The sequence below is a fragment of the Triturus cristatus genome, chromosome 9, assembly GCF_964204655.1.
Source record: "Triturus cristatus chromosome 9, aTriCri1.1, whole genome shotgun sequence".
Taxonomy (NCBI): Eukaryota; Metazoa; Chordata; class Amphibia; order Caudata; family Salamandridae; genus Triturus; species Triturus cristatus.
In genome coordinates, this window is record NC_140592.1 from 835,430,670 (window position 1) to 835,456,910 (window position 26,241).

Below are 26,241 nucleotides of genomic sequence, written 5' to 3' on the forward strand. Positions count from 1 at the left end.
TTCCCATAGAAGCCCATGTTGACACCAGAACAAGGGCTTCTATGGGAATTCACAAGGACATATCAAGCCCATTATCGCCGCTTTAGCGGCAGTTTCCTGTCGCTAAAGCGGCGATAATTTTAACGCCGTCCTTGATATAATATGGCCCCTAGTGCCTCGAAGCCATCATAGGCATTGCCACAAACAGAAACAGCAGCAAGATCTGATGTTTTATAGATAAAGACATGTACTGAGGGCTTAGAGAGGGGGACAAATGGCAATACATTGCAAATGGGCAATTCACATGATTGTGAAACTGAGATGAGTGGGCGAATGATTTGCTAGAATATACTACTTAAGTTTTTAGAACCTATTAGACAAGGCCCGAGGGAACCAAAACCGGCCCTGGCAAAGCGCTCGGCCGCCCCCCCTCACCCCGGGGGTTGGGGGTGCCGCCGAACTCTTTGCCAGGGCCAGTTTTCGGCCGATTTTGTTACAGGGCCAAAACGGCCCTGCAACAAAAACGGCCCCCAGGGGCCCAAAACCGGCCGCCACCCGTGCGGCCCACCGGGGGATTGCCCGGTGTCCGCTACGGCCAGTCCGGCCCTGCTATTAGAAGTGGGCCCAATGTTGTCTTGCAAGATGTAATAAGCTCAGGCCATAGTCAGTAATGTCCGGAAATGGGACCTGGTAACATGAATTTGATTCCCTTATGTTATTCATAACTGAGGACAGTATTCAGTCCTGACTGATACTATTCAACTTCCAATGTACTCTCCGCCTCACAGAGCCGTCAAACGGAAGCAAGGTTTTTAAGGTACCGCAAACCAGGATATGTTCAACCTCCTGCTTGACACAGATACGAGTGCACGAAACAGTAAATATTATGACAAAAATACAAAATTCAGGAAATCATTTTTACGAGATAACTTCCTTTTTTGCAAGAGCTTTAGGCGACATGGTCCTTATGCAGCCCCGCAAGAGAACAGAATAATTATACCACATTAGAAGAATCAGAATTGTGGATGTTAATTCCAATATATTATAATAAGATATTCTAAGCAATCAAAGTTAAGGGTTTAAGAGCAAACTGTAGTAGAATATACACGTAATAAATAATCTAAATTATAACACTTTCAAATAAAGCAATGCAGTTTTATAAATGTTTACAGTGTGCCATGTGAGCATATTAACATTTCTAAACAGACCCTATCTAAAAGAACCTTTGTTAGTTCTAACTCCCTCGAGTAAGATTATACATTGTATTTAATAGAGAAGATAAATAGGTAACAGCAGAAAAATCAATAGAGGATGCAACAATATAAACAAAGCATCACCATGGAGACAACACAACCTTGGCTAAGCTGTACAGATGAAACACAATAGGGGAAAAACCTTTGAATCTAGTTGGTCGGCGGCGGGCAGCCAGGGGCTCTTCCGCAGATTAGCCCCGTGTAGTTTCGTTGTGTGGTAGACTCTTCTAAACAGTTCTATTTTCAAGAGTTTGTGCTTTCGGGGCATGGACAGGGGTATTCCAGAGTAGGGGTCCATGAACACCTAGGATCTGTCCCTGTGTTTGTTGTCTTTGAGGTTATATAGAATGGCAGTACAGCTTATGCTTTGATGTTTTGTAGGGTTGTTCAGGAGGGTGGTGGGATTGAGTTTCTTTGGGTAGCACGAGTCCCTTTCTCAGAAGGCTCTACACACAGACACAGTTGAATACCCTTAAATGTCAGAGCGCTGGAAACCTGAGGCTTCTGAATACCCACACACAGGATAGACAGGCCAAGCCTCTTCATTCCCACCTACACAAAGTCTTCAGATGGCGGCCCATCAGCACAAGGAAAACTGTGACACAGGCCCTCGTCCCCAGCCACCTCGGCTACGGCAATGCACTCTATGTGGCACCTCCATTGAACTCCTACAAAGACTCCAGACAATCCAAAGCTCAGCAGCCAGAGTGATCCTCAACCTGCCCGAAGAGGACACACAGGACCCAGCACCTGAAAGACCTCCACTGGCTTCCTGTGCAGAAGAGATGCCAGTTCAAGCTCCTGACCCCCGCATACAAAGCCCATCACAACCAAGGACCAGACTACAAGAATCACCGCATGACCTTCCACCAACCCACCAGAAACCTTTGCTCCGCACACCTCTCCCTCGCTCAGACACCTTGCATCTGCCGCCGCTGTGCCGGAGGACATTCATTCTCCCACCTCGCCGACAAAGCTTGGAACTCCCTCCCCTCCACCTCCGCAATTCACCCTCACTGAAACACTTCAGGAAGGGACTCAGGACATGGCTCTTCAACTGAGACCTGCAGCAAAGCCCTGGATACACCCCTGGGTGATCAGCCACACTATGCAAATACTACTTGAATGATTGATTCACCTCCATAAATTGTCTCACTCTCCCGGCCATAAATATTACTCCAAAGGTACCACATTCACCCACTAAAAATGACCATTCATTTTTAAAGGGGAAATATTCTGCTGTAAACGAGATCCACAAATTACAGGGCTCTATGCTAGCCACTTGCCTTTACTATGTTAGTACTCGATTAAGACATTTATTTCTTAACACAGGTATACAGAAGATGGCCGCAGAAACTGCCCAAAAATGCCTTAACATTACAAGTATGATTTGGACCATCATCATTTATTGAACCAACAGACAACTAAATGTAGTGTCCTCCTAAAAGAGAGCCAGGCTGCTTACACTGCATTTTGTCAATTCCTGGTATAATACAGCACACAAGTTCAGATTCTCTATTGAATCGAAATACTCCCTAAATCCCCGGTAACAGAGCCGCAGCTGATTCATAATGCAAACTGTTTATGGTGGCATCAAGTCCAATACAAAGTGAAGAAGCGCTAGATAATGGTCACCACCCACCATGGAGGTAGGCAATATGGATTTTGTTTTGATCAAGGTTCACCCGTTATATACAAGGGTAGGAATGTCAAAGATGTTTCTGTTATAGACGTGACTTGCTCTTGTATATTCAAAAGCAGGCCCATCAACACGGGACGTATGTGATTCTGCACCCACTGTGTTCTTTTTCCACATTCTTATGGGTTTTCCACATTTCCCACATAATTCACCATCTGCTACTTAATTTACTGATATTATGAGAGGTGCAAATTTGTTTTGAGCTCAAATCGATCAAAAGCTACTAAAAAATGCACATGCCGTGCTATATCAGACCCTTTTATTTTTTAAGAGTTTTATATTGCGCAAACTAGACCTGAGACATCAGGTATCAGAGCGCTTTCCATGAGCACCAGTTTCGTTACAGGTGGACACATTCAATTTTGTTAGGCACCTGTGATTTGCCCAGAATCACAGGATGTTGAGCGTCGTTGCTGATACTGGAACCCGGTAACCCAGCTTCAAGGTTGAAGTCACCCTTTAGTTACTGACTGCTATATTCGGGTAGTAAACTGAAACTAAGGAAGTGAAAATGTTGCCCAAACAGTACTATTATGTGTAAAATTGTCAAAACTGCTAAAAAATACTGTTACAGAATGTGTCATCATATGCCCCATAAATTACATTTTCTTGTATGATTTAGTCAACCCTGCCACATAGCCTGGTCCGCCATTGCCACATAATTCCAGTGGCCTGAGGATGTCACACCTACTCACGGAAAACGCTCTGTGAGTCAGGCCCTCTGTGTGATCTTGAGCGCTTGACTTTACCAAGCTAGTCTTTTTTCCATAAACTATAAATTGGAAATAGTCGCATGCCACAAAACTCCCTTAATTTGTGTTATAAAGACACATGCCTTTAAAATATAACATGACCATATAATTTAGATTTTTTTTGTTGCACAAGTTACTCCTAATATTTTACCTGAAATCACTGTTCAGAACCGTTGTAAATAAAGGATTGCCTAGAACTGTTGTCCCCCATTCAGGGTATTTTTCAGAGACAAGCCTCCACCGTGAGGACAGAGGGCCAAACGAGGCACAGTGCTATGTACTGAAGAGTACCCAGGCTTGCACAGAACTCAAGAGAACACTTTTACCATGAACCCATTCAGCCAGTACTGCCCAATATCCACAAAAACCTATTGTGCATATTCTGAGCAACCTCTATTGCACAGCGCCCAATAAGCTGGATTTGCACAGCACACCGACTGCCTACCTCGCACAATACATGCATTCAGTATTGCAAATAGCCAGCATCCTAGGGAAAATATGAGTACCTCACTACGTGGAATACAAATTCGAAAAAATCATTAATGTCATGCCCTTTTTATTATTTAGAAATCGTAAACTCTAAGAAAACTGCTAAATAAGTTCCTTTAGTAGAAATTGAAAAATGGAAACAGAATTAAAAAAACTGGCAAACACACTGGGCATTTTAGCCTCTTTGTACTACAACCATGTCTTCTTTTTAGCAGCCCACTAAAGCTGGATCTTCGAAAAACTCTCTCTCCCTTCAGTGGTAGCTTATAAAGGGCAGGGGCGGGGTCTTCTTTCATCTCCTGGGCCCTGACCACCTGCAGGAGCCGCTAATCCAGGTGCGCGGATATTTTCCAAGCCCTGCGCTGAAAGATCCCCCCTTATTATGGTAACGGGCACGCATTCTTCGAACATACACCATCCCCCCTAAAACTCTGTGTTAGCATTCCTGCATGCTGAATGCTAGCACGCCAAGGGAGTGAAGGAACCTTTTCTAACGTCCATGACGAAAACTTATTTACTCCATAGGGTGCTTCAAGGGTAGAATTTGGATGGCCAACTTTATGACAAACTGAATTTATTAAGGTCGAGAGATCGAGAAATTGAGAGCCTTGCCTGACTTACAAACGTCAGTGGAGTGTGAGGTTGGTAAGTATCTTGTACTAAGTAAAAAGTACTACAAAGTGAGACCATTGCGTACGATTAAGTAGACTGATGCTTGATTCTTGCATTTCCGTCAACGTCTCCCAACATTAACGTCAGTAGTATAACTGGCAATATGCATCAGCTCTGTGCCTGGCTTACGCTGGTGTATCTCTTCCACTCCATGTCCAAGAAGGGCCCAAAGCGTGTAACAGAAGGCCCATTATTACAGGCGGCCATTTTGATGCTGTAACCCTATCCGCCTACAACACTGCCATGGCCTTCGCCCTGTGACCGCTATTAAGTTATTACTTTTCTTTACATGCCTCAAATCACAGACGCGGGGGGATTCATTTACCTATCGTCAGCCTCTTATCAAAGAGGTCTGCCTCCCCGAGAGGCTTACACAAATGAGACCACACAACGTGACCCCGGAGAAAGGTCTCCTCACCCAAACACCTGAACAAGAGCCATTGACTTCCCAGAGCATGTATTTTCCAATGACAAAGATCCATTTACCTCCCATCTTGAGATAAGAGCCATTACCTCCCAGCGACAGATAAAGGGCCCGGCTGGGGCTGAGAAGAAGTCGGCCATTGTACGCTCCCGGTCAGGTCCGCGGAGTTCAGAAGTTGGACAATGGTAAGTCAAACTCCCATTCACCATTCAGGACAGGCCCGCGCTGGCAAGAGCTGCCACCCACTCACATCTTACAGTGGGAAAATAAAAAGTAAGAATTAAATCGACACTTTCGGACATAACCATACAATCCACCCCTACACCTATATATAGATACAATGGGAACTCTGCAGGCGGCACCAGAGCCCTCGATGTGAATGGGGGGTCAAGTGGCGGAGGCTTCCTTTGGAGACCCTCGATTCTAATACACTTCGTAAACACTCCAAGACACATTGTGCGCAAAACAATGGCCGCCGGAGAACAATCCAAAAAAAGGAAGTTCAAGACACTTTTATATTATTTGAATCTTCCTGCAAGGATCTATACGTCTCTGCCTCTTTGCAGAGCATCAGGAATTATACGCCATGAAAGTGCATCGGTGGCGTATATCTGCAGGGTGCAGAACTGTATGCATCCTGCGCTGGCACAGTTAAATCTTTCCAGTTTCTCTATCCCTATGCACTAATATCTCCAGGCCCGACCCTAGGTATATAGCGGATCAGTGCTTCATTTGGGCTGGCCCTAGGATGCTTGATTCCGGTCAAGGGAAGACATGGCTTGGCAGTTCGGGCTGGACTGTTCCCATGAGGCACAGGGTCAAGACTGATTTGCATATGGCCATGTCTAAACTGGGGTGGCGTAGTGGGCAAAAGAACGATGGATTTAACCCAGATCTCTTGACTGGGGGAGAATGTCTGCATTGTCAGCATTCCGTCCATCATTTGTTTGTTGTAACTCATTTGGGCTGGCGGCAGCAGGTGGGTGGCACAGCACCCTTTTATGGCGCCAAAACACATTTTTCATCATCAGACTTTCACCCAGTCGCAGAGCAAGAAAATGAAAGGCAGTAAAAGGAGAAAGAAGGAGGAAGAGAAGGGAAGAAAAACAGTGGCAAAGGGACACAACCACAGAAATGGATAAGCAGGATGTTTGTTGGAGCTCAGGGAGCTGCATCACTGGCCACTCTCAGCCAATGAGGGACTCCAAGAACACTGTGTCCCTCCACCAACACATGCATTCCTTGCTGACATGTGTACATACTGTCCTATCCATATACAGCATACTGTTTCTATTGGAGCAGGACCAATGCTCATTAGCAAATACTGGGCTTCATCTGAGCTGGGATTAGGGCAAAAAACAATGGAATTGAATGCCACAGCGGCTGGTTGCCAGAGGTTAGACTATTTTCAAGCATGCCTCCCATCACCTTTCATGTGTTTGCTGGCATTCCACATCATTAGGCTTTCATTTTTGATATTTTGATATTCAAGAGCCTCAAAAATCCCTCTAGGTTGTAAGCACCAACAAGGGGAACCATGGATGGTTCTGGGTGAATGCTAACAGGCAGGGTGGGTGAACAACAGAGGAGATCCAGGCAGCTATGCTAGGACCATGCAGTCTAGGACTACCTTGGAGCATTCTACCCCAGCATGATAGTGGAATCCTCACAACCCTGTGGACGGTGAGTACAGACAAGGATTGAGGACTTCATCATTAGAATGTTATCACCCCTTCAATTTACATGTGGCAGGAGGTCTCTAGCACAAATTAAGAGAGGGGCCGAACAGACGCCCACTCTCCAATTCAGCACTAGCGATGCTGCTAGACACTGAAGATGCACATTTTGCGTGATGTGGCACCAGGAAGGTGCTTGTACGATGCACAGGATGGACCTCAAATAATGAACAGCTGCACACTCAGGTACCTGGGTAAAGTATTCAAAATCTGTCAACAGTCCAGACATTTGGGGGTTCATTTACAAGTGCACTGCGCCGCCGGTGCGTCACTTTTATTGACGCACCGGCAGCGCAATTGGCAGTTACAAGGTCATGTAAAATCGCCCTGCGTGACTTTTCATGGCCTTGTAAATGTTTTCCTTTCACGCATAACTGCGTAAAAGGGGCATTCCATGGGTGTTGCTGTGGGTGTTCAGATGCAACAGCCATGGAACTTGACGCATTCCCAGATTTACAACATTTTGTAAACCTGGGAATGCGGCAGAATCTGACGCCTCCCCAGAGGAGACGTAAGGGGATACAACGAGGAGAAATACTTTTATTTCTCCTCGTTTTTTCCTCTTTGTATGCGTGGTGCATTCTGCAGCATGCATACAGAGAGGAAAATGCCTTTAATGAAGGGAGACCTTCCTGCACAAAAACAATCATCCCCTCATCTTGGCCACCCTTGCAAAATGATGCAAGGGTGTCTGCACTGGCGCACGGCTGCTGTTTGTGTGCCGGTGCAGGGGATATGGCGCATTCCTGTCCTATTATTTCGACACACTGCAGCTCAGCAGGAAGGCTTGCTGCACTGCCATGCATCAAAATATTGTAAATGAGGCCCTTGGTTTTTGAGCATCTAAAACTCACTGGTCACACGCTCAGCCAAATCTAAAAGTTCATGAGGTGGAGTGTTTATACGCCGGACTCCACACTATGGAAAGTCCAGAGCCTGGGCTCTGAGGCGGCCAAAGAACAACAACACGAAGCCCTCATTATAAAACCTATTTAAATAAACTCATAGCTGTGGGAGGTCCTACGTGGAGTTTGAGATGACTTGTTAACGACTGGCCGTAGCAGGCTGTGGGCATTTTCCCGCTGGGCCAGATGGGTGGGGGCCAGTTTTCGACCCGTGGGGGTGGTTTTGCAGCAGTGCTGCAATATCGGCCCCCCGTAACAAAAGCAGCACTGGTGCTTGACACTAGCATCCCCTCCCTGCCCAACCCAAACCGAGCCAGTGCTTTTCAGTAGCAACCGCCCCCCCCCCCAAGAGCGGAATTGCCCGGGCTGGTTTCGGTTCCCAGTCCGGCTGTGCATGCAACAGATGAGTGCGGGGAACTGAGTATATAGATACATGCTTAAGGCAGACATGGGCCACCAGCGTCCTTTAATCTGAACCATTGCTTTGAATGTGGACATCCATGGGTTAGGCAGCGGTGACAGAGTTCTGGGCTGTTACTGAAGAAAGCTAACACTTGCAAAAGTGCCTACTTATTTCTAAAGTCCAGAGCTAAAATGAGAAAAGGTCTCACACATTTGCCACTCTGTACATTCTTTGGGGTGCCTTTGTCTCGAATATTAGCTCTGGCGAACTTCGAAATGGGAAAAGGTCTCATCACAGAATCTCGTCCTCTTGTGGACTTCCTGGGATTGTTCATTTTAGCAAATGTACTTGAAGAATGGGGCTTTTACAGCTGATTGTTGCACAAAATGTATAATTTGACATATAGGTGCTCGCTGATCATCCTTCCAGGCAAAATTCAATCAGGCATTCAGAGCTATCCAATCTTTACTCTGATGATAACTTGGGGTCTGAATGGGGACCGTTCTGCGTTCATGGGTTACTGAATACTGAACAAGGGGCCCAGCCAGCGAGGACCAACAGCAAGTACCCATGAGTGTAGCAGTGCACCCCGATTTCTGATCCTAATTAGAATCAGAGGGCTAATAACAAGTGGAGGGAGAGAGAGTCTTCTCCTAAGGATGGCCAGCTAAAAATCGCAATGAAAACGTCAGCTCAATAAAATCATCAGTCTGCTCACGCCAGCTGTGACCAGTACACAACTTGGCAGATTTAGGGCAGTATGACAACATGAAATATTGATTAGATTGACCAGATTGATCAGAGAAATGCCAATACTGTTGATCCCTGGGTGCATGATGGAACAAAAGGTCATCACATGTGGGTTGGGCCTAATTGTTAAAGGGCAGCAAAGCTGAAGGAGAGCCCTGGGGACTTCACAAGAGGAAGCAGAACTTCAGACACACTGATATCCCAAGAGTTTAGTTGTTGGCATCCAACTGCTCAGCTCAGACTGCCTCCTTCTTTTGTGCAACAACAATCGAGACAGACAGACAGACAGACAGACAGACAGACAGACAGACAGACAGACAGACAGATAGACAGATAGATAGTATAGATAGATAGATAGATAGATAGATAGATAGATAGATTGTTGTGTAACAGCCAGAGCTGCCGACTTCAGAGCTGGAAAGCCAGGTTCGCATCGGTTAAACATCCTGCGATTCTATGTAAATCACTTTATCTCCGTGCCCATGGACAGTGCCTAGAGATGCTCACGGGTGATTAGCCGCTATACAAATCCAAGTATTATTATTCTAGATAGATTTTGTTTTCAGTTAATCTGGGTGATCTTATTTGGTGCATGGTATGCGTGTGTATCTGCAACAGAGTGACTAGTTCCCGACAGTGCCTACCAAGTACCAACTGCATTGCATGTACATACTCAATAACGTGTCAAGATCAAAGCAGCCTCTGCCTCGTGCACAATATACAAATATGTGTGAAAGTGACCAGCAACCATTTCTACCTTATGCCCAGTATGCATCAATGCATTGGTCTGATTTAGTTTTGCAGCCCAGGATTATGACAATATACAGTTCCCCGGTGTGTCAGCTCAACGCGTATTCTTATTTTGTTCTTCAGTCTGGGGCCCTTAGTGTCGCTTGGAGCCATCGTTGGTCTCGGCTATGAACACTGCTTTCTGGCAGACTGGCCCCTCCTAGTTTTAGCATCTGCACTTGTATACCAGAGTTTCCACAGCAAGAGCAGGGGAGCCAGGCCCAAGCCAGACTGATAGATGACCACATACATGAATATGCAATGAATGAATTGACAATTATTGGCATAGTTTGTCGTAATGTTGTAAATCTGGTAAGGATCTGGCCCTCCTGGAGCTGCGTTGAGCAACTCTGCTATACACTGTGCAGGAGGCCCTATGCAAAAGACAATCCCATTGAAGACTCAACCTTTTCACTTTGGGCTATACAAATGAGCCCATGGGTTTTATCTTGGCCCCTAGTTTACATCATTTATCTGTGTAGTGAGTCCTATGTGGTAGCCACAATACTCTTCCCCCATTGGTATCCTTTACCAGTGGATCCTAAAAGATGCCCAATGCCATAGGTTTCTCCCCCACTTGTGCATTTTGGACTATGCAGTGCTCAATACACAGTTTTACCTCTGCCCCTATATGCTGTCATCTTTACCGGATCCATGGCACCCCATGCACAGCACAGTGCTACCCAGCACCCCACACCAGTTACTTGCACCTCAACCCAAGGACTCTTCTTACCAGGTGCGGCCCAGGGCCAGCCAGTCTCAGCGCCTGCCTCTGGAGCTCGCTGAGCGTGAGCCGGCAGCTCCCGCACCATCTCCCCGCAGCTCCTTCACCCAGCTCCAGGAGGGCTGCAGCCCCGGCACCCTCTGGTGCAGGCCGACTGCCACAGGGCTCTTCTTGCTCCTCCAAGGGGGGCTGCAGCCTTCTCCTCAGAGCTCCAGGGGGCTCTGATGGAGACACCTCTCTGCCGCTGGGGCTCCTCTCTGCCACCTGAAAAGAACACAAGGGGCAAGGGTCAGCTTTGGGATGAGGATATATACAGTGTACCGTGCGTGTTCCCCAAACATGCACTACTCGAACAATGTGCCCCTCACTCTGGTGCAGCAAGACTGTACCCACCCAGAGCAGTGAAGCTGTACCCCAATAAACAGTGTGCAAGTTTGTCACCGACATTCAGCGGGTATTTAAGGCCCATTTACCCCCAATCCACACAACGTACATTCTTTTCAGTTTTTATTCGTGCCCCATCCCAGGTATTATTAAACCTAGCGTTCCTGGTTAGGAGGTAATTTTAGACCATTGTTTGGATAAAACCAAATAACTGCGCCTTACAACGCAACTGACCCACCCATACAAGGTAAAAAATTGGAAACTGTGCTTTCCAGCTGAATAAGCCCCTCTCCTCCACCTCACCATTCAGTTTACCAAAGTGATACCGCTATCATTCAATGGGACAAGCCTACGCACTCTTCCCGCAACCCCCAGTGTACCACCATCTAAGGTGACAAGACTGCCCTTCACCCGCACTGCCATCCAGTGAAATGTGTCCTGGGCACACCCCTGCTGTGCCCCCACTTACCCATTGCAACAAGCCTGCCACCAAGACCCTTCACGCCCTACTCCTCTATACCAAGCTTGTGTTGCTATCACCAGCCAGTGGAGTAAACTTGTGCTTCCCCTCAGCTGCCATGTTCACTAGGTCAGTGTCCAGCCACGCACGCAGTACAATATTCGTGCGTCTCCACAATCTAATGCAATAATCCTGTGGGCGCAAAAATCATAACCAATCATGTGCCACCGGTTTCTATACACACACCATCATTTAGTCTATAAACCTAATGCCTATATAACACGACTACCCTTCTCATGTAATGCAATGCACCATAAATGACTGTGCTCTATCCAGAGTCGGCTTAATCGCTGGTGGCACACTGTGCGAAAGTATTTGTTGGCACCCTCCCCAATGACCACCTCAGCCACGTGTTCCCTCACTACCACCCCTTAACACTGCCCCTCAAGTCTCCATAACTGCTCTCTCTCAGATGCATTTAAATTAGTTTTATGAAGTGCCACCCTCGTACCAGTGTAGGGTGTCAGAGCACTTTACATCACACACTCTACACAGAGAAAATCAATCATAGGTGTGTAAGTCAGTGTATAGGAAATGTTGCATAAGACAGAGGACTGCAAGGTGTAGGAGTCACGCGTTATCCACACTGGTAGGCAGGATCGTTTCAGACAGCGTGGTCTGGAGAAGCAACACCATGGTTGGGGGTTCTCTTTATTAATCAGAATTGATTTCTATCCTAATTAACCCGTTTTAAAGATTAGCATACTGAAAGACTGGCGAAGAAATCATAACGCTCTAAACTATACCTTGGGTTTTTGCATGCAGCTCTTTGATTACAGGTAATGCTCACCGTTCTGTGTTGGGATTATAGCTTGTAAACTGCAAGTAACAAAGGATCTCTCAGACAAAAGGAGTAACTCACTCACCTATTTACATTATATGCACTTTGTGATCTGAATGATACAAGTTCTTTGCAGCAAACACATTAACCCTCTGCTCTACCTTACCATGAGTCTAAACTTCCACTAGACAAACCTCAATTTCTCTCTAGGAAGAACATTAATCATCGGAGTTATCTTGACATTTTTATTGTTGCCTGAAAATTGCTGGAGGCCAGGACCGCAGCAGTGGGTGCTTTTAAAACCATAATATACTTCAAACATGATGCCCCAACCTGAAGTTGCACCACCCTAGAGGCGGCCCTGGCCCAGTCACATACTGCAGTTGGCCAATGCATCTTACTCCAGGAGCTAGTGCAACCAGCCTTAGCCCACGCCCTACAGTGCAATGGACAACAAGTTGTGCTCTCAGCCTGCCCTGTCCACCAGCATGTGACTATAACACACAGGGCAGATTTATCGACACATTGCACTAGTGCAAAGCCACCAAAAGTTACACAAACCCGCTCAAAGGTTTGACATGTTATTTACTTGCCAGCAGAAAACTTTTTTACCCTGGAAAGTTGTCCAAAAGTAACATACAGTAGTACTTTGTGCTGCTCCGCATTACTTTGTGCACAGGGGGCATTGCATGGGTGGTACATGGGTATTCCCATTCTACCGCCCATTCTTTTTTTGACGTAAAGCCCGATCTATTACAATTTGTATAGAAGGCTTTGCAATAGAGAATTGCTTCTTTTTGAGGCACACGTTAGCTTGGAGAAATAGCTTTATTTGCAACATTGCATGTGTGCTGCACTGTACCGCACACAATGTTTGAAAAGTTGTAAAGTAGGCAGACAGTTTGAGCGCCAGCACAGAGGATGACATCAGCACCATCGTTTATTTGTAGATATAGGTCTGCACTGTATTCTCCTCTGTGCGAAACGCAGCACACCAAGTTTGATTGCTGCGCTGTGAAACTTTTAATAAACCTGCACCTTCATGTATTGTTCCACTACAAGATGTCAGTGCACTCTAATGCCTTCCGGTGCAGTAATGCTATGTTTCCACTCACCTGCCAGTTTCAACCACCCGTCACACACGCGCTCAACATCCAGTGTGGGAAACCCATGCTACAATATGCAGCGCAACAAACTTGGGTCCTTACCACTATGTGCAATAGGCCAGTGGACACCACCATCAAGTCCAGGAAGCAAGAGCCCCCCTCTCATTCAGTGGAATGAAACCGCGTGCTACACATCCACTGAACAAAGCCCATGCAGGGGGATAGCTAGGCCTTAGACCGCCAGGGGCCCAGCGGCGGATGCATTGAAGGGGGGCGGGGGGTGCTGGCGATTCCTCAGATTGCCACCCAGCGATGGCCGTACTGAAGAGCAGGCGGTGCTGGCGATTGCTGGCCCGAGATGGCAGTTAAGAGCTGGAGAGGCCGCCGCCCCCAAAACTTATACCACCTGGGGCAGACCCCCTTTGCTACACAGTTGAGCTCATATGCCCAGCACAGAGAAGAATTAGCATACCCCAGAAAAAAATGGCATGTCACTATGCCACCCACTTCAAGAGATCTGAGTCCCAACATCAAATGCAAAAGGTTTGGGGCCCTCAGTAGCAAGGGCCACAAACTGCACTCCCGCCATCTACTACACAATGTGTGTCGCCTCATCATCCAGTGTAATACGACTGTGTCTTTCAACCTCACCCCTATTCAATTCACTGCAACAAGTCAGATCTGCCAAACAAGATGGTGCTTTTCATTGCTGTAGTATTGCGATGCAACCTGTGCAGTGGAACCTGGAGTACTGCAACTGAATCTATGCGCTCCCACCATGGAGTACTGCAATGGAATCTCTACCGTCCAACCTGGAGTACTGCAGTGGAATCTCTACCGTCCAACCTGGAGTACTGCAATGGAATCTCTACCGTCCAACCTGGAGTACTGCAGTGGAATCTCTACCGTCCAACCAGGAGTACTGCAATGGAATCTCTACCGCCCAACCAGGAGTACTGTAGTGGAATCTCTACCGTCCAACCTGGAGTACTGCAGTGGAATCTCTACCGTCCAACCTGGAGTACTGCAGTTGAATCTATGCAGACCAACCTGGAGTACTGCAATGGAATCTCTACCGTCCAACCTGGAGTACTGCAGTGAAATCTACGCAGCACAACCTGGAATATTGCAATGGAATGTGCGTAGTGTACCTGGAGTATTGCAATGGAACCTATACAATACAACCTAGAGTATTGCAATGAAATCTACATAATGTAGCCTGGGCTACAGCAACTAAATCTATGCAGTCCAACCTTGAATATAGCAAGGGAAACTATAAAGTCCAACCTGGAGTACTGCAGTGGACTCTACATATTGCAACCTGGAGTACTGCAGTGGACTCTACATATTGCAACCTGAAGTACTTCAACAGAATCTATGGTTTCCAACCAGGAGTACTGCAATGGAATCTATAAAGTCCAACCTGGAGTACAGCAGTGAACTCTACATAGAGTAACTTGGAGTACTGCAATGGAAACTATACAGCCAAATCAGAATATTGCAATGAATCTATGCAGTCCAACCTAGAGTACTGCAGTGCAATATACATAGTCAACCCTGGAGTATTGCAATGGAACCTATGCAGTCCACCCTGGAGTACAGCACAGCAATAAACTCTACATAGTGTAACTTGGAGTACTGCAATGATATCTATACAGTCAAACCAGAATTTTGCAAAGAACCTATGCAGTCAACCTAGAGTACAGCAATGCAATATACACAGTCGAACCAGGAGTCCTTCAACGGACTCTGTACAGTCCAACTAGGAGTACTGAAATTGAATCTATGCATTCCATCCTGGAATATTGGAATGGAATACGGGCAGTCGAACCAGGATTATTGCAATTGAATCCCTACAGGACTGCCCACGATGAGCCTGAACAATTGATAAAAGCAAAAACAAGGCAACCCAGCTCATCTTTTACATGAAGAGGTCAGACCAAAGACCACCAACCATGATTGCCCTACATTGGCTCACAACGTCAAACCCCTCTGCCCAGTGCATAATGCATAGGTCGCCGGAGAGCACTTGTCAAGACTGTGCACACACTGCCAACTGACCAGACACGTATCGGTGGCCTCTCTGAACAAACTAAGCCTTAACCCTGCAGGTCACAAACACGTTTGGTGCAGAGCTATACACACTCCAGTACTCCCCCCCCCCTTAATTTCTGTTCAGGAATAGGCTTTGTGCTAAACACTTGGGGGCTCATTTATGAGCCCCTGCGTCACTTTTGCGCCACTGGTGCGTCACTTTTTGTGATGCACCAGTGGCGTAAAACATGCGCCATGTTGCGCCATATTTACGAAGTGACGCAGGTAGATGCGTCACTTCGTAAACCCCTGCGCTACATTTTACCTGCACCAGGTATATTATATGCAGGGTGGGTGTACCCCCGCAAGAAAGGGTCGTAGGAGTGGCGCAGTGAAATTTTGCTGCGCCACTTCTAGGACTCCAATGCGTCAAAACCTTACACCTGCCTCATGGCAGGCGCAAGGGTGACGCAGGCCTTTTCACATGGGGCTTGCCCCATGTGAAAGGAACATTGCTGGAGTTGCGTCAGGCTTCCAACACAACTCTAGCAATACGCCGCTTTTTTGCGCCGACACATACGTCAGTTATACTGACGTATCTGTCCTTCCTTATCATTGGTGTCGTAAGGAGGGCGCACGGAGAAGTGACGCATCGCTGCTTTGACGCAGCGATGCGTCACTTCTCATAAATGAGGCCCATGGAGGCAGATTTACAAGCCCATTGCGCCTCATTTACGCCGCCGTTGCATCCCTTTTGTGACGCAGCGGCAGCGCAAATCCTGCGCCATGGTGCGTGGTACTTACAACGTGACGCATCTGGGAGATGCGTCACGTTGTAAAGCCCTGCGCCACATGTAGGCATCCTGCGCGGGGGCGGGGGGCGTTCCGGTGCAGGAACGCCTCCTAAAAAGGGCTGAGTGAAATCTACAAGATTTCACTCAGACACTTTTAGGCCCAGGCTGCGTCAAAACCCTGCGCCTGCTTGAAGCAAGCGTAAGGATTGACGCAGCACTGACACGATAGGGCCCCCCAGAGCATTGCTGGAGCTGCGTCGCGCTTGCGACGCAACTCCAGCAATGCGCCACTTTTACGGCACAGATGCGTCACGCATCTGTGCCGTTTTTGCCCCATGGTGCGCCGCATTGTAAATGCGGCGCATCCATGGTGGCGGAGCTGTGGCGCACAATAACTGGCGCATCCCTGCAGATATGCAGGGATGCGCCAGTTATTGTAAATATGCCCCAGAGTGACTCCTGCAGAGCTCCAAGGTAGGCCTGTCAGCGGCGCCCCTCACAGACAGTAGCCTGTGCTCCCTGCACCAGGAGGGCTATAGACATGTAATGGGCAGTTTACCAGCTCTGGTACCAGCTGTAGCTTGTTCAATCCTATGAACCCCTATAATATCCTTACAGCTTTCACTTGTCGCTGCCCCGCTCAAACTGCTTTGCAGGAGGTGTGCTATTGCCCAAGTGTGATATGAAGACAAATTAGAAATTCCATCCAGGAGAAAAATCTGCCCCTCCATCTAGTACAAAATGCTTTTGCCACATTCCTTGCAAAGTGTGCAATAATTGGGTGCCCCGCTTCCCTCCGAGAACTTCACCAAGCCTACGTTCTACCCTAGCCCACCTTAGATACCTACAACTCACTGGGACTAATGAGTAGTCTGTTACCTCACACTCCAGTGCAAGAGGCAAGTACCACCATTACCCGGGACATCCGTGGTATGTCACGTGCCCTCATCTCCCCGCTAGTGCAAGGAAGGAAATCCCCACCTTCCCCCCATGGCATAATGAAACTTGAGGGGGGGTGGCTGCAAAGCGCTTGGAGGGAGCACCCCCTTCGACCACACTCGGGAGCTCTCAGGCTAGAGTACTGAGCTGAGGGGGGCCCCTGAAGTTACGCCCCCCCCACACGCTGTTTGAATTATAAAGTGCAAAACTAATCAGTGTTCAGAGGCCCCCTCTAGCCTCTAGACCCCAGAGTCACTGCACCTGTGGCACAGATGGAATGTACGCCCCTGCCAACGCGCCATGCCTCTGCCCTTTGTATCGAGAGCAACAAGCCTTTTGCCCTCCCCCCCAGTCTGCATCCGCTGCACCCAGTCTGCCCCCTAAACCATCTAGGGCGCCCACCCAGTGCGCCAAGCGAGTGCATCCCGGCCGCCTCTCTGGTGCCTCAAGCCGGTGCCCCCATCAGAGCACACATCTGAGGAGAAAGGGGAGAGGATGTGGTCCGTCGGCTTAAACTGCCGACATTGGTGCAGGAAACCAGGGTTCGAGCCTGGAGGTCGCGTCCACATCCTGTGATTCTGGGCAAATCACTTAGGGGCATATCAACAAGGGCTTTATCTCTGCTTTTTTGGCTTTAAAAGCCAAAAAAGCAGAGATAAAACTAGCGCCCTATCAACAACAGGGTGCTAACACACAAATTCGCATATTAGCACCATTTTACTCTACGCTTCCCCTTGCATCTCTAATGAGATGCAAAGGGGGCGTTCCAGAGTAAAATAATAGGAGCGACATTTCTCCTATTATCAAGAATATCGCTAACCCTGTTAGAGACAAAAAAAGCAGCGCTAACCGCGGTTAGCGCTGCTTTTTTACGTCTGGTATTTTTCTGACTTAGCTATGATATCCTATGGAAGGTGGATATCATGGCTAAATTTGTGAGTCCCTATCAACTAGCTAATGTGAGATTATCGCTGGGTTTCCAGCGATAATCTCACAGTAAGCACTAGGATTTTTATCGCTGATGAGATGAGCGTTGCTAATAGCACGCTATCTCAGTGATAAAAATCGGCGCTAGCCAGCGATAATTATCCTGGCGCTAAATGCGCTCAGCGATAATTATCGCCGGTTGTTGTTGATATGCCCCTAATCTCCCCATGCCTGAATGTGTAATGTAAATTCGGTGCTAATGTAAAGCGCTCCAATACCTTCGGGTCGAGTTCTCGCTATATAAATATGCAAAAAATAAAATAAATAAAAAAAATCTGCACCCCACACACTGTGACGCACCAATCCATACCCCTAAAAAAACGGGTCCTTAACAGTAACTTCGGGCCCTCTACAAAAACAGGGCAACGCAAATCTGCCCCACTTCCTTCACTGCTGCATTGAAACCAAACCCGTGCCCGAACCTCACAATCATTGCACAAAGCGGAGGTGCCCTGTCCGTAGATAGTGGAACACGTTATGCCCTCCCACCCCACTCACCGGTGTGGCATCCCCACAGGCTCCTCCCCCCACAGGAAAGAGACAGCTGCAGGCTTGATAGCTTTCCTCTACCGGAGGTGGGGGGGGCACCCCTCATTCAACACAAGAAATCATCTCCACCGCCAACTGTGTTTAGCCTAATCTGCACACGCCAGCCCCCTCCGACACCTTTCTTCTCGCCCCCCCCCCCACACACAGCCAGCCTCCCTGCGGTGCGCACCGCCTCCGGCCATCACTAACTCCGGCATGCAGCTGTCTAGACCAGAGGGCACAAGTTTACACTGAAGGTGCCCTGCTGATGTCTGCCCAGACCCCCGCTATCAGAACCTCCATATATATATGCGTGCGATACATGTTTACGTTTTTACGTTTCTATAGCCCTACTGGTGCAGGGAGTACAGGCTACAGGCTGTGAGGGGCGCCGCTGCGAGGCGTCCCTTGGCGCTCTGCAGGAGTCACCAAGTGTACAGCACAACGCCGATTTCTATACAGAAATTAAGGGGGGAGGGGGGGTAGTGGAGTCTGTGCGCGTGCACGGGCCTGCACGACTGTGTGTGGGCGAGTACACGGGCGGCGGTTTGTGGTGGTGCACTCTTAACAACGCAACTTTCCCAGTTACAGAGTAGTTTCCTTGAAATGAATGAATGAATCTGTGCTCGCAGTCCGTCTGCGTGCATAGATTGCGCTGGACTGATGTGGGTCAGCACACACGCCATATTAGATCTCTGGGCACTTCTTAAGCTGGTGTGAAGTGTTTGAGATAAGTGTACACTAAGATTCAGATTGTCTGTGGTAGGTTAACCAAAACGCTATATAATATCCCGTATGTGTGAACAAACTGCCTCAAATCAGTACACACTGCACACTGCGGTGTGAGGCCACTATGTGTCAGTGAACACTCCTTCGACTGGTCTCTGAGCGGATCAGCTCAGACTGTAGCCTGAGAGCATGCTTTCCGCTGGTCTGTACTACTAGGGCAAAGCACACTCACTACACGCTGTATTTGCACACAATACGCCGATGGGGGGTGCGGTAATAAAGATTGCACAGTAAGGTGGTCTGTGCTGTACTCTTACACACGTGGCCTTCACTGCAAGCATAATTGCATACCCTCAGCTGGTGTAGTAAATTATACGCTGTTTTGTGCACAGGCACAGCCCATCCGTGCATTGCATGCGCGAGTGTGCACAACTCTAGCTGAACGGCGGTAGGTTTCCCCGATCGTTTTCACACCTCCATCTGGACAGCGATTGGCTGTCCAGTCAGTGTGCCCGCCTACAACTGGGCCTGACGGAATTGCATAGACAGTGTGACCACCAGCGGTTGTGCTAGGTAGGCATTTCCGAGTGGATACATCGCGAGCTGATCTCGGATTGGTTTTCCTGTTCGTTTGCACACCCCCGGCACGATTGTGCTTGTGTGCACAACTCCAGCGGGGCACCATTGGGTCTCACTGGCAGTTTGTGCACCCCCGGCCGTGCTGAGCTCGGTGTTCCTGCCTATGTGTGCACATCAGATTGTACACCCCAGCTGTATAGCGCTTGGCTGCTCTGTCAGTGAGCACACCCCCAGCTAGGTTTGCACACATTTGCCCGGCTACGCTACATCAGTGGACTACTCATTTCCCAGTGTGGGCAAGCAGTGCGCGTTCTCAGCTGCATTCTTGTGGGCTTGCCTCCCAGCGTGCACGTCACGCTTGCAGTCGGTCTGCTCTGGATTTACGCTGGATCTGCCTATCATTCCACCCAGCTGGGCAGTGCCTTGCTTCCGTTGCGCACAGCACAGCTGAGATAGCTCCTCGGTGCGCACGCATTTACAGCTCTACTTGATATCCTAGTCTGTGCTCACACACACCTCAGCTGGACTGCACTGGGTCTGCAGTGCACACATCTATAGCTGCGCTAGGGTTCTCTGTCACCAGCACCAATGCCAGTACCAGTTCCAGGGTCCACTCCTTCCCCTCGCATCCCAGAGGCACAACCTCGCGCTGGGTTTCCAGGCCGCGCGCTTCAGGTGGCTGCGCTAGGTTTCCACAGCACGCTTTTTTCCCTTTGGGTCTCAGTGTGCACTATACCCCCGATAGTGAACACTCCCTCCCCTCGGGTCCCAGTGCCCCCCCCCCCCCCCAGCCCCCATCCTTATAGGTTACCAGGCCGCGCGCCTCAGGTAGCTGCGCTAGGTTTCCAGAGCACTTTCTTTCCCATCTGTTACCAGTGCGCACTATCCCCTCCACCACAGAGTGTACTCTCCCACCCCTCAGGTCCCAGTGCCCCCCTCCCTCCCCGCCAGAGGTTTCCAGGCCACGCGCCACAGGTGGTTGCGCTAGGTTTCCAAAGCACGCTCTTTCCCCTTGGTTGCCAGTGCATCATTATCCCCCCGATAGTGTACATGTACACTCCCTCTTATCTGGTGCCCGTGCGCAACTGCGCACAATCCCCCGATAGGTTTCCGGGGCGCGCGCTTCATGTGGCTGCGCTGGTTTTCAGAGCACGCTCTTTCCCCTCGGTTACCAGTGCGCACTATCCTCCCCCATAGTGTACACTCCCTCCCCTCGGGTCCTAGTCCCCCCCTTCCAGGTTTCCAGGCCGCGCGCCTCGGATGTCTGTGCTAGGTTTCCAGAGCACGTCCTTTCCACTCGGTTCACAGTGCGCACTATCCCCCCGATTGTGTACACCCCCTCTTATCTGGTTCCCGTGCGCACAATCCCCCGATAGGTTTCCAGGCTGCGCGTCTCAGGTGGGCTACGCCAGGTCTCCAAGTCAGTTGGCACACAAGAGCTGCCCTGGGATAGGTTCCCCGCTCCATTAGCACAGCTTCAGGTGGACTGCAGCAGGGAGGGTTCCAGTTCGCAGTCTTTCTGCTTGCTTTACAGTGTGCGGAGCAAGGCGCCATGGACCGTAACGCAAGGACTTAAAAATTACTCCCGGCTCTGGATTGGGGAATAAAAGGAAGCCACAATCAAGGAGCAGTGTGCAGTCCCGGTGCCACTGCGCCCGCTGCACCATTGATACATCGGCTTTGATTGCTTGGCTAAAATTGCGAACACCTCATCTGCGTTACTCTGTGTTTTTCAGTCAGTGCGCACATTCCAAGGAAGGACAATTTCACCGCCCCTTCTGCCTCCCGATTCTGAGATGGGTAGTAAAAAGGAAGCCACAATCAAACAGCAGTGCGCCCCTTATACACTGGGCCACTGTGCAACTGTATCCGCCGCACCATTGATAGCTACACCCCTGCTTCGCCCCCACACCCCTCTCGTTTAAATCCGCACACCTCACCACTGTCAGTCAGAGGTGGGCCCCGGTGCCACTGCATCTGCTGCCCCAATGATGCCACGCCCCTGCGCTCGCTAAGTTCACAGTCCGCTTATGAGCTGGGCTTTCCCGTCGGTGCGCTCATCTCAGCAGACCTGCGTTTGGTCACCCGTTCGGTGCGCCCACCTCCAACTGGGATGTAGTAGGTTTCCAGAACCCACACCAGTCTCCTAGGCACAGGCGCTATTCTCATGCGGGTTTAGCATGTTTCCAGCGAACACAACTCGGCTGTGCTGCTCTAGGTTTCGTTCGCTCGCCTCCAATGAGGGCGCTGCGCTTCTAGGTTGACAGTGAGATCACCTCAGCTATGCAGCGCTAGGTTTCCCGTTATTGCACAGCGCTACACCTTCTCTCAGTTTGCGCCTCCCTGCCTTCCACGCCAGAATGACGCAGTGTGCCACACTCACCCCACAGACGCGGCGCCCAAAGTCCAGTGCGCCCGGGGCGGAGACGGGCATCCTCCGTTAGGTCCAGTCGCTGACGCCAGTCCTGACCAGGTGTCGCCCTCTCCCCATGAACCACCGCCCGCATGGACGCCCCCTCTACTGTGCTCTATGGGCGGCGGTGGGGTCTCTTGCCTCGCCCTGCTGTCCACGCTCACGAGGCTGGGTGCTGCGTCCCATGGTGTCTCAAGACAGCCAGACAAAGTTTGGTCTCGGAGTCTGAGTCGCTTGGGGCACAGGGGAGGGCGGTGAGGGAGGAGTCACGTCCCAAAGAGCCCCGAAGCACGGCCTGGGAGGGGAGCCTGGGAGAGTGCACCGCGGAGGGCGGAAATGGGAGAGCCGAGCCAGCCTTCTGCTGGGGAGGAACTCTGATTTATGGAAGCTTTCATCATCCCTCGCTGCCGCAAGCGTGGAAGTGCCCAGGGCTGCAGAGCACCAGGCAGGGGGGACCCCGTCTGTCGGAGAATAAACTCCAGCTGGAGCGCTAATAAATAATAAGGGCTTCTCGCAACCCAAGTCTCCAATGTGTTGACGCCTGCATGTCAATTATAACAATCTCTGGCCTTTTCACGCGTTTTCCGTATTGTTTGAGTAGGTAAGGCGTGCACTTTTAAATTGCCACCCCACCCATATAGGAGCGCAACTATTCGTCGACGTTTTTTCAACATTTTTCTACTTTTTAAAAACTTTTCCCCACAATTCTCTCTTTCTTTTATCCAGTTTACGTTGTTATACGATAGCCATTCTTTTCTATGCGCAATATGTCATCTTTCCAAATGTTAGCATACATACACTGTTCCTCTCTGGGGCTGGCAGATTCAAGTTCATAAGTGAAAGCAATGATGTCACTGTTCTCATACAAGGCAAGAACTGCTGTCATTCTGTTCACGGGACAGTACCACAAGCTGAAATCCACTGCCTGATATGTAAATACATAGATGTAAGATGGGGTTGGCCAGTTGAAAACAACTCGGCGAGGTGTACGACTGCTCCATAATTTTCTCCCACAGGAGAATGCAAAGGCGTGCAGTTTTGAAGACACAGAGCCTTTTATCAGAAGGGCTGGTCCTGAGATGGGGATGTTCAGGCCCGCCCTGCGCTTCCACGGCAGAGAAGTGCTCTTACGGCAGTGCGGCAGCGCCACCTGGCGGCCACGATAAGAACGAGACAAGCGGCACTATTCGCCACCACTGCAGTCAGGCCGAGCGAAGTAACAAGAGATGACAGAGCAGCAGCACCGCCGCCGATTGTTTTTATTAATTTTTTTTTGTTGCAGATTTATATAGCGCATTGGAGCGCTTTACTTGAGCACCGGTTTCGTTACACAAGGACACATTCATTCTTATTTGGTAGGCACGGGGAGATTAAGTGACTTGCCCTGAATCACAGGATGTGGACGCGACCCGAGGCTCGAGCCTTGGGTTCCAGCTTAAAAGTCGACAGCTCTAGCTGTCAGACCACACCTCCCCTGTTTGTAACAGGATTCGTCATCAGGTAGCATAGTGCTGTAGCAATAAAGCAAGTCACGTGTTTTATACTTATGGTAAAGCAGCTCACCCCCCCCCCCCCCTTTCCTTCCTGAACTCATATGGTAACTTTAAAGAAAAAGCTCTTTTTCTGCACCTATGGTCCCACATCGGAGGGTAGGGCCTGGTCGACACTCCACATCCTGCATTGCAACATGAGGAAGTAGGTTCGAATCATCCCGGCCTCAACTCATCCTGGGCAAATCACCGCTTCTCCCTGTGCCTAAAAACGTATAAGTAGTCTGGTTGTAAGGTAAAGCGCTATGAAGCCCTTGGGCCAGGATCACAATCCAGGGGGAGCTGAAATGACGAGGGCTAATGCATAAAGCGAAAACCACAAACACAAGCCACCCCCCGACCCTTTGTCCGACCAGAGATTGGAGATGAGGCAGGAAAATACCATACACATTCGAGGCAGGAATGACCTTTACAGCCTGGGACTGAGTCTTGACCCTGTAATGTTATTTTTTTGTAGCCTTTCTGAGGATTGTTTGTTTTCCTGCAGTTTTTACTCGATCTGTAAAAAAAAACACAGGACCTGTAACATGTTTAGGAACATCCTATTGATGTGACATATTGGGGAGTGGGGGCGGGGGGCATTAGGAAGAGAGTAAAAGCAGGCTACCAGAAGAGTAAAAGGTGAACTGAAGAAGAAAGGAGACTCAAATACTTTTTTGGGGGAGGAGGAGGAGAGGTAGTTGGAGGAAGTAGAGTGGGTGTAGTCCACAGGAGAGTACACGATTATTGGTGAAGTTATGGGTAGGAAGGATTTTAGGGAGGGAGTAGGTGGCATGGAAGAGAAGCAGTCTATCAGGAGAGTAAAAGATTACTAGAGAAGGAAGGAGGTTAGTGGAGATGTTCTGAAAAGAAGAGGGGACAGAGGCATTGAGTTGGAGCAAGAGTAGTTTAACAGGAGAGTAAACGATAACCCCAGAGGGAAAGTGGGTAGAAGAGATATTTTGGAGTAGGTGAGAATTGGTGAGGTGAGTCAGTTGCTTGCCATGAAATTCAAAGACCAGTGGACAAAGAAATGGGTAAAAGAGATGTGTGGAAGGAGGAGGGGACAGGCGAATGGTAGGAGTATTCGACCAGGTAAGTAAATATGTACAGGACAATCAGGGACCCTAAAAGAGAGGTTTGTGAAAGAGATGGGGCAGTGTGAGTGAGTAGCAATCTACACGAGAATAAACAATGAATGAAGAAGAAAGAGACATAGAAGACTCTTCTTAGAGGAGAGCAGAGGCGTAGGGAAGGAGTAGTCAATTTGGAGAAAAAAAACCTACTACAGAAGGAAGGAGCTTTAACAGACAGGTTTGATGTAGGAAAGGGTCCACACTTGAGGCAATGGAATCATTACTAGAGGAGTAAAAGATTTCCGGAGAAGGGAGGGCTAAAAGAAGGGTTTTGTAAGGAAGAGGGTAGGTCATTGTGTGTGTGGAGAGTAGTCTATCAAGGGAACAACATTTCACTGGAGAAGAAAGGGTATACAAAGGGATTCTTTGAAGCAGGGTGGGAAGAAGCATGGTAGGGTTTGTAGTTTATGGTGAGCGTACAATAAAATCAGGGAAGGAAGGCTGCTAGAGTACACTTTTTGGCAAGAAGAGGGATGGAAGCATTAGTGATGGTGGAGTAGTGTGTGATTCGAGTAAAAGTTTCCTGGAGAAGAAAGGGGATTCGTGTGTGGCACCCTTGCTCAGCCAGTACTTGATGTCTCCATCTGTGTCTTGACAAAGCTGGAGCAGGCTGTGTGTATTGAAGCTGTGTTTCAATATCACCCATGGGCCCAGTAGGGAGGCAGCTATTAGCAGTTTAGTTTTACGATTTCATTTCAACCACTTTATAGATTGCTGCTCCGTCTCTGCTGCTTGTTTCCTTCGCTTTTCCTAATTGAGAGCAGTAAATGGAGCCATTATAATAATTTAGAAATATTTTCACTTAAAAGGATAAAACCAAGATGAGCTGCTATTTCCTTTTTTCTACTCTCATACTAGTCAAGCAGAACTCTCCTGCACCGCTTTACTTGAATTAGGAAACAACGCTAAAGACATGTCATGCACACTGCCCTTTTTGTCAAATATGTGCATGCTTTGCTTTTTGCTAACGTTTGTGAGGCCCATTATGAGAGTTATGGAGGTCACTGAAGATTATTTTAGGGCATACTGGTGAGCCCTTTGGGAAGCGCGAGGACCAATGGGAGGCTTTGGGGATGTGCTTTACATGGAATAGTGCTTGGCTGGGAGACTGATGGGGTATGTGTGAGGAGGGGTGTCAGTCACTGGGTGCATTTTTAGCAGGTGTGGGGAGTGTATGGTTGGAGAGGCCTGGGTCTGCAGATTTTAA

General features: G+C 48.8%; 1 protein-coding gene across 3 annotated transcripts in view; it reads right to left on the reverse strand.

Annotated features, from left to right (window-relative positions):
- The window catches only part of KIF26A (kinesin family member 26A), a 240,573-nt gene that overhangs the window by 206,663 nt on the left and 7,669 nt on the right, over positions 1–26,241 (reverse strand). For 2 of the 3 annotated variants that reach the window (XM_085626269.1, XM_085626271.1), the window contains exon 2: positions 10,585–10,839. In XM_085626269.1, the coding sequence (XP_085482395.1) occupies positions 10,585–10,839 (255 nt within the window). Of the gene's footprint in view, positions 1–10,584; positions 10,840–22,339; positions 22,615–26,241 lie in introns of those variants that run through there. The other variant, XM_085626270.1, reaches the window with a different exon arrangement.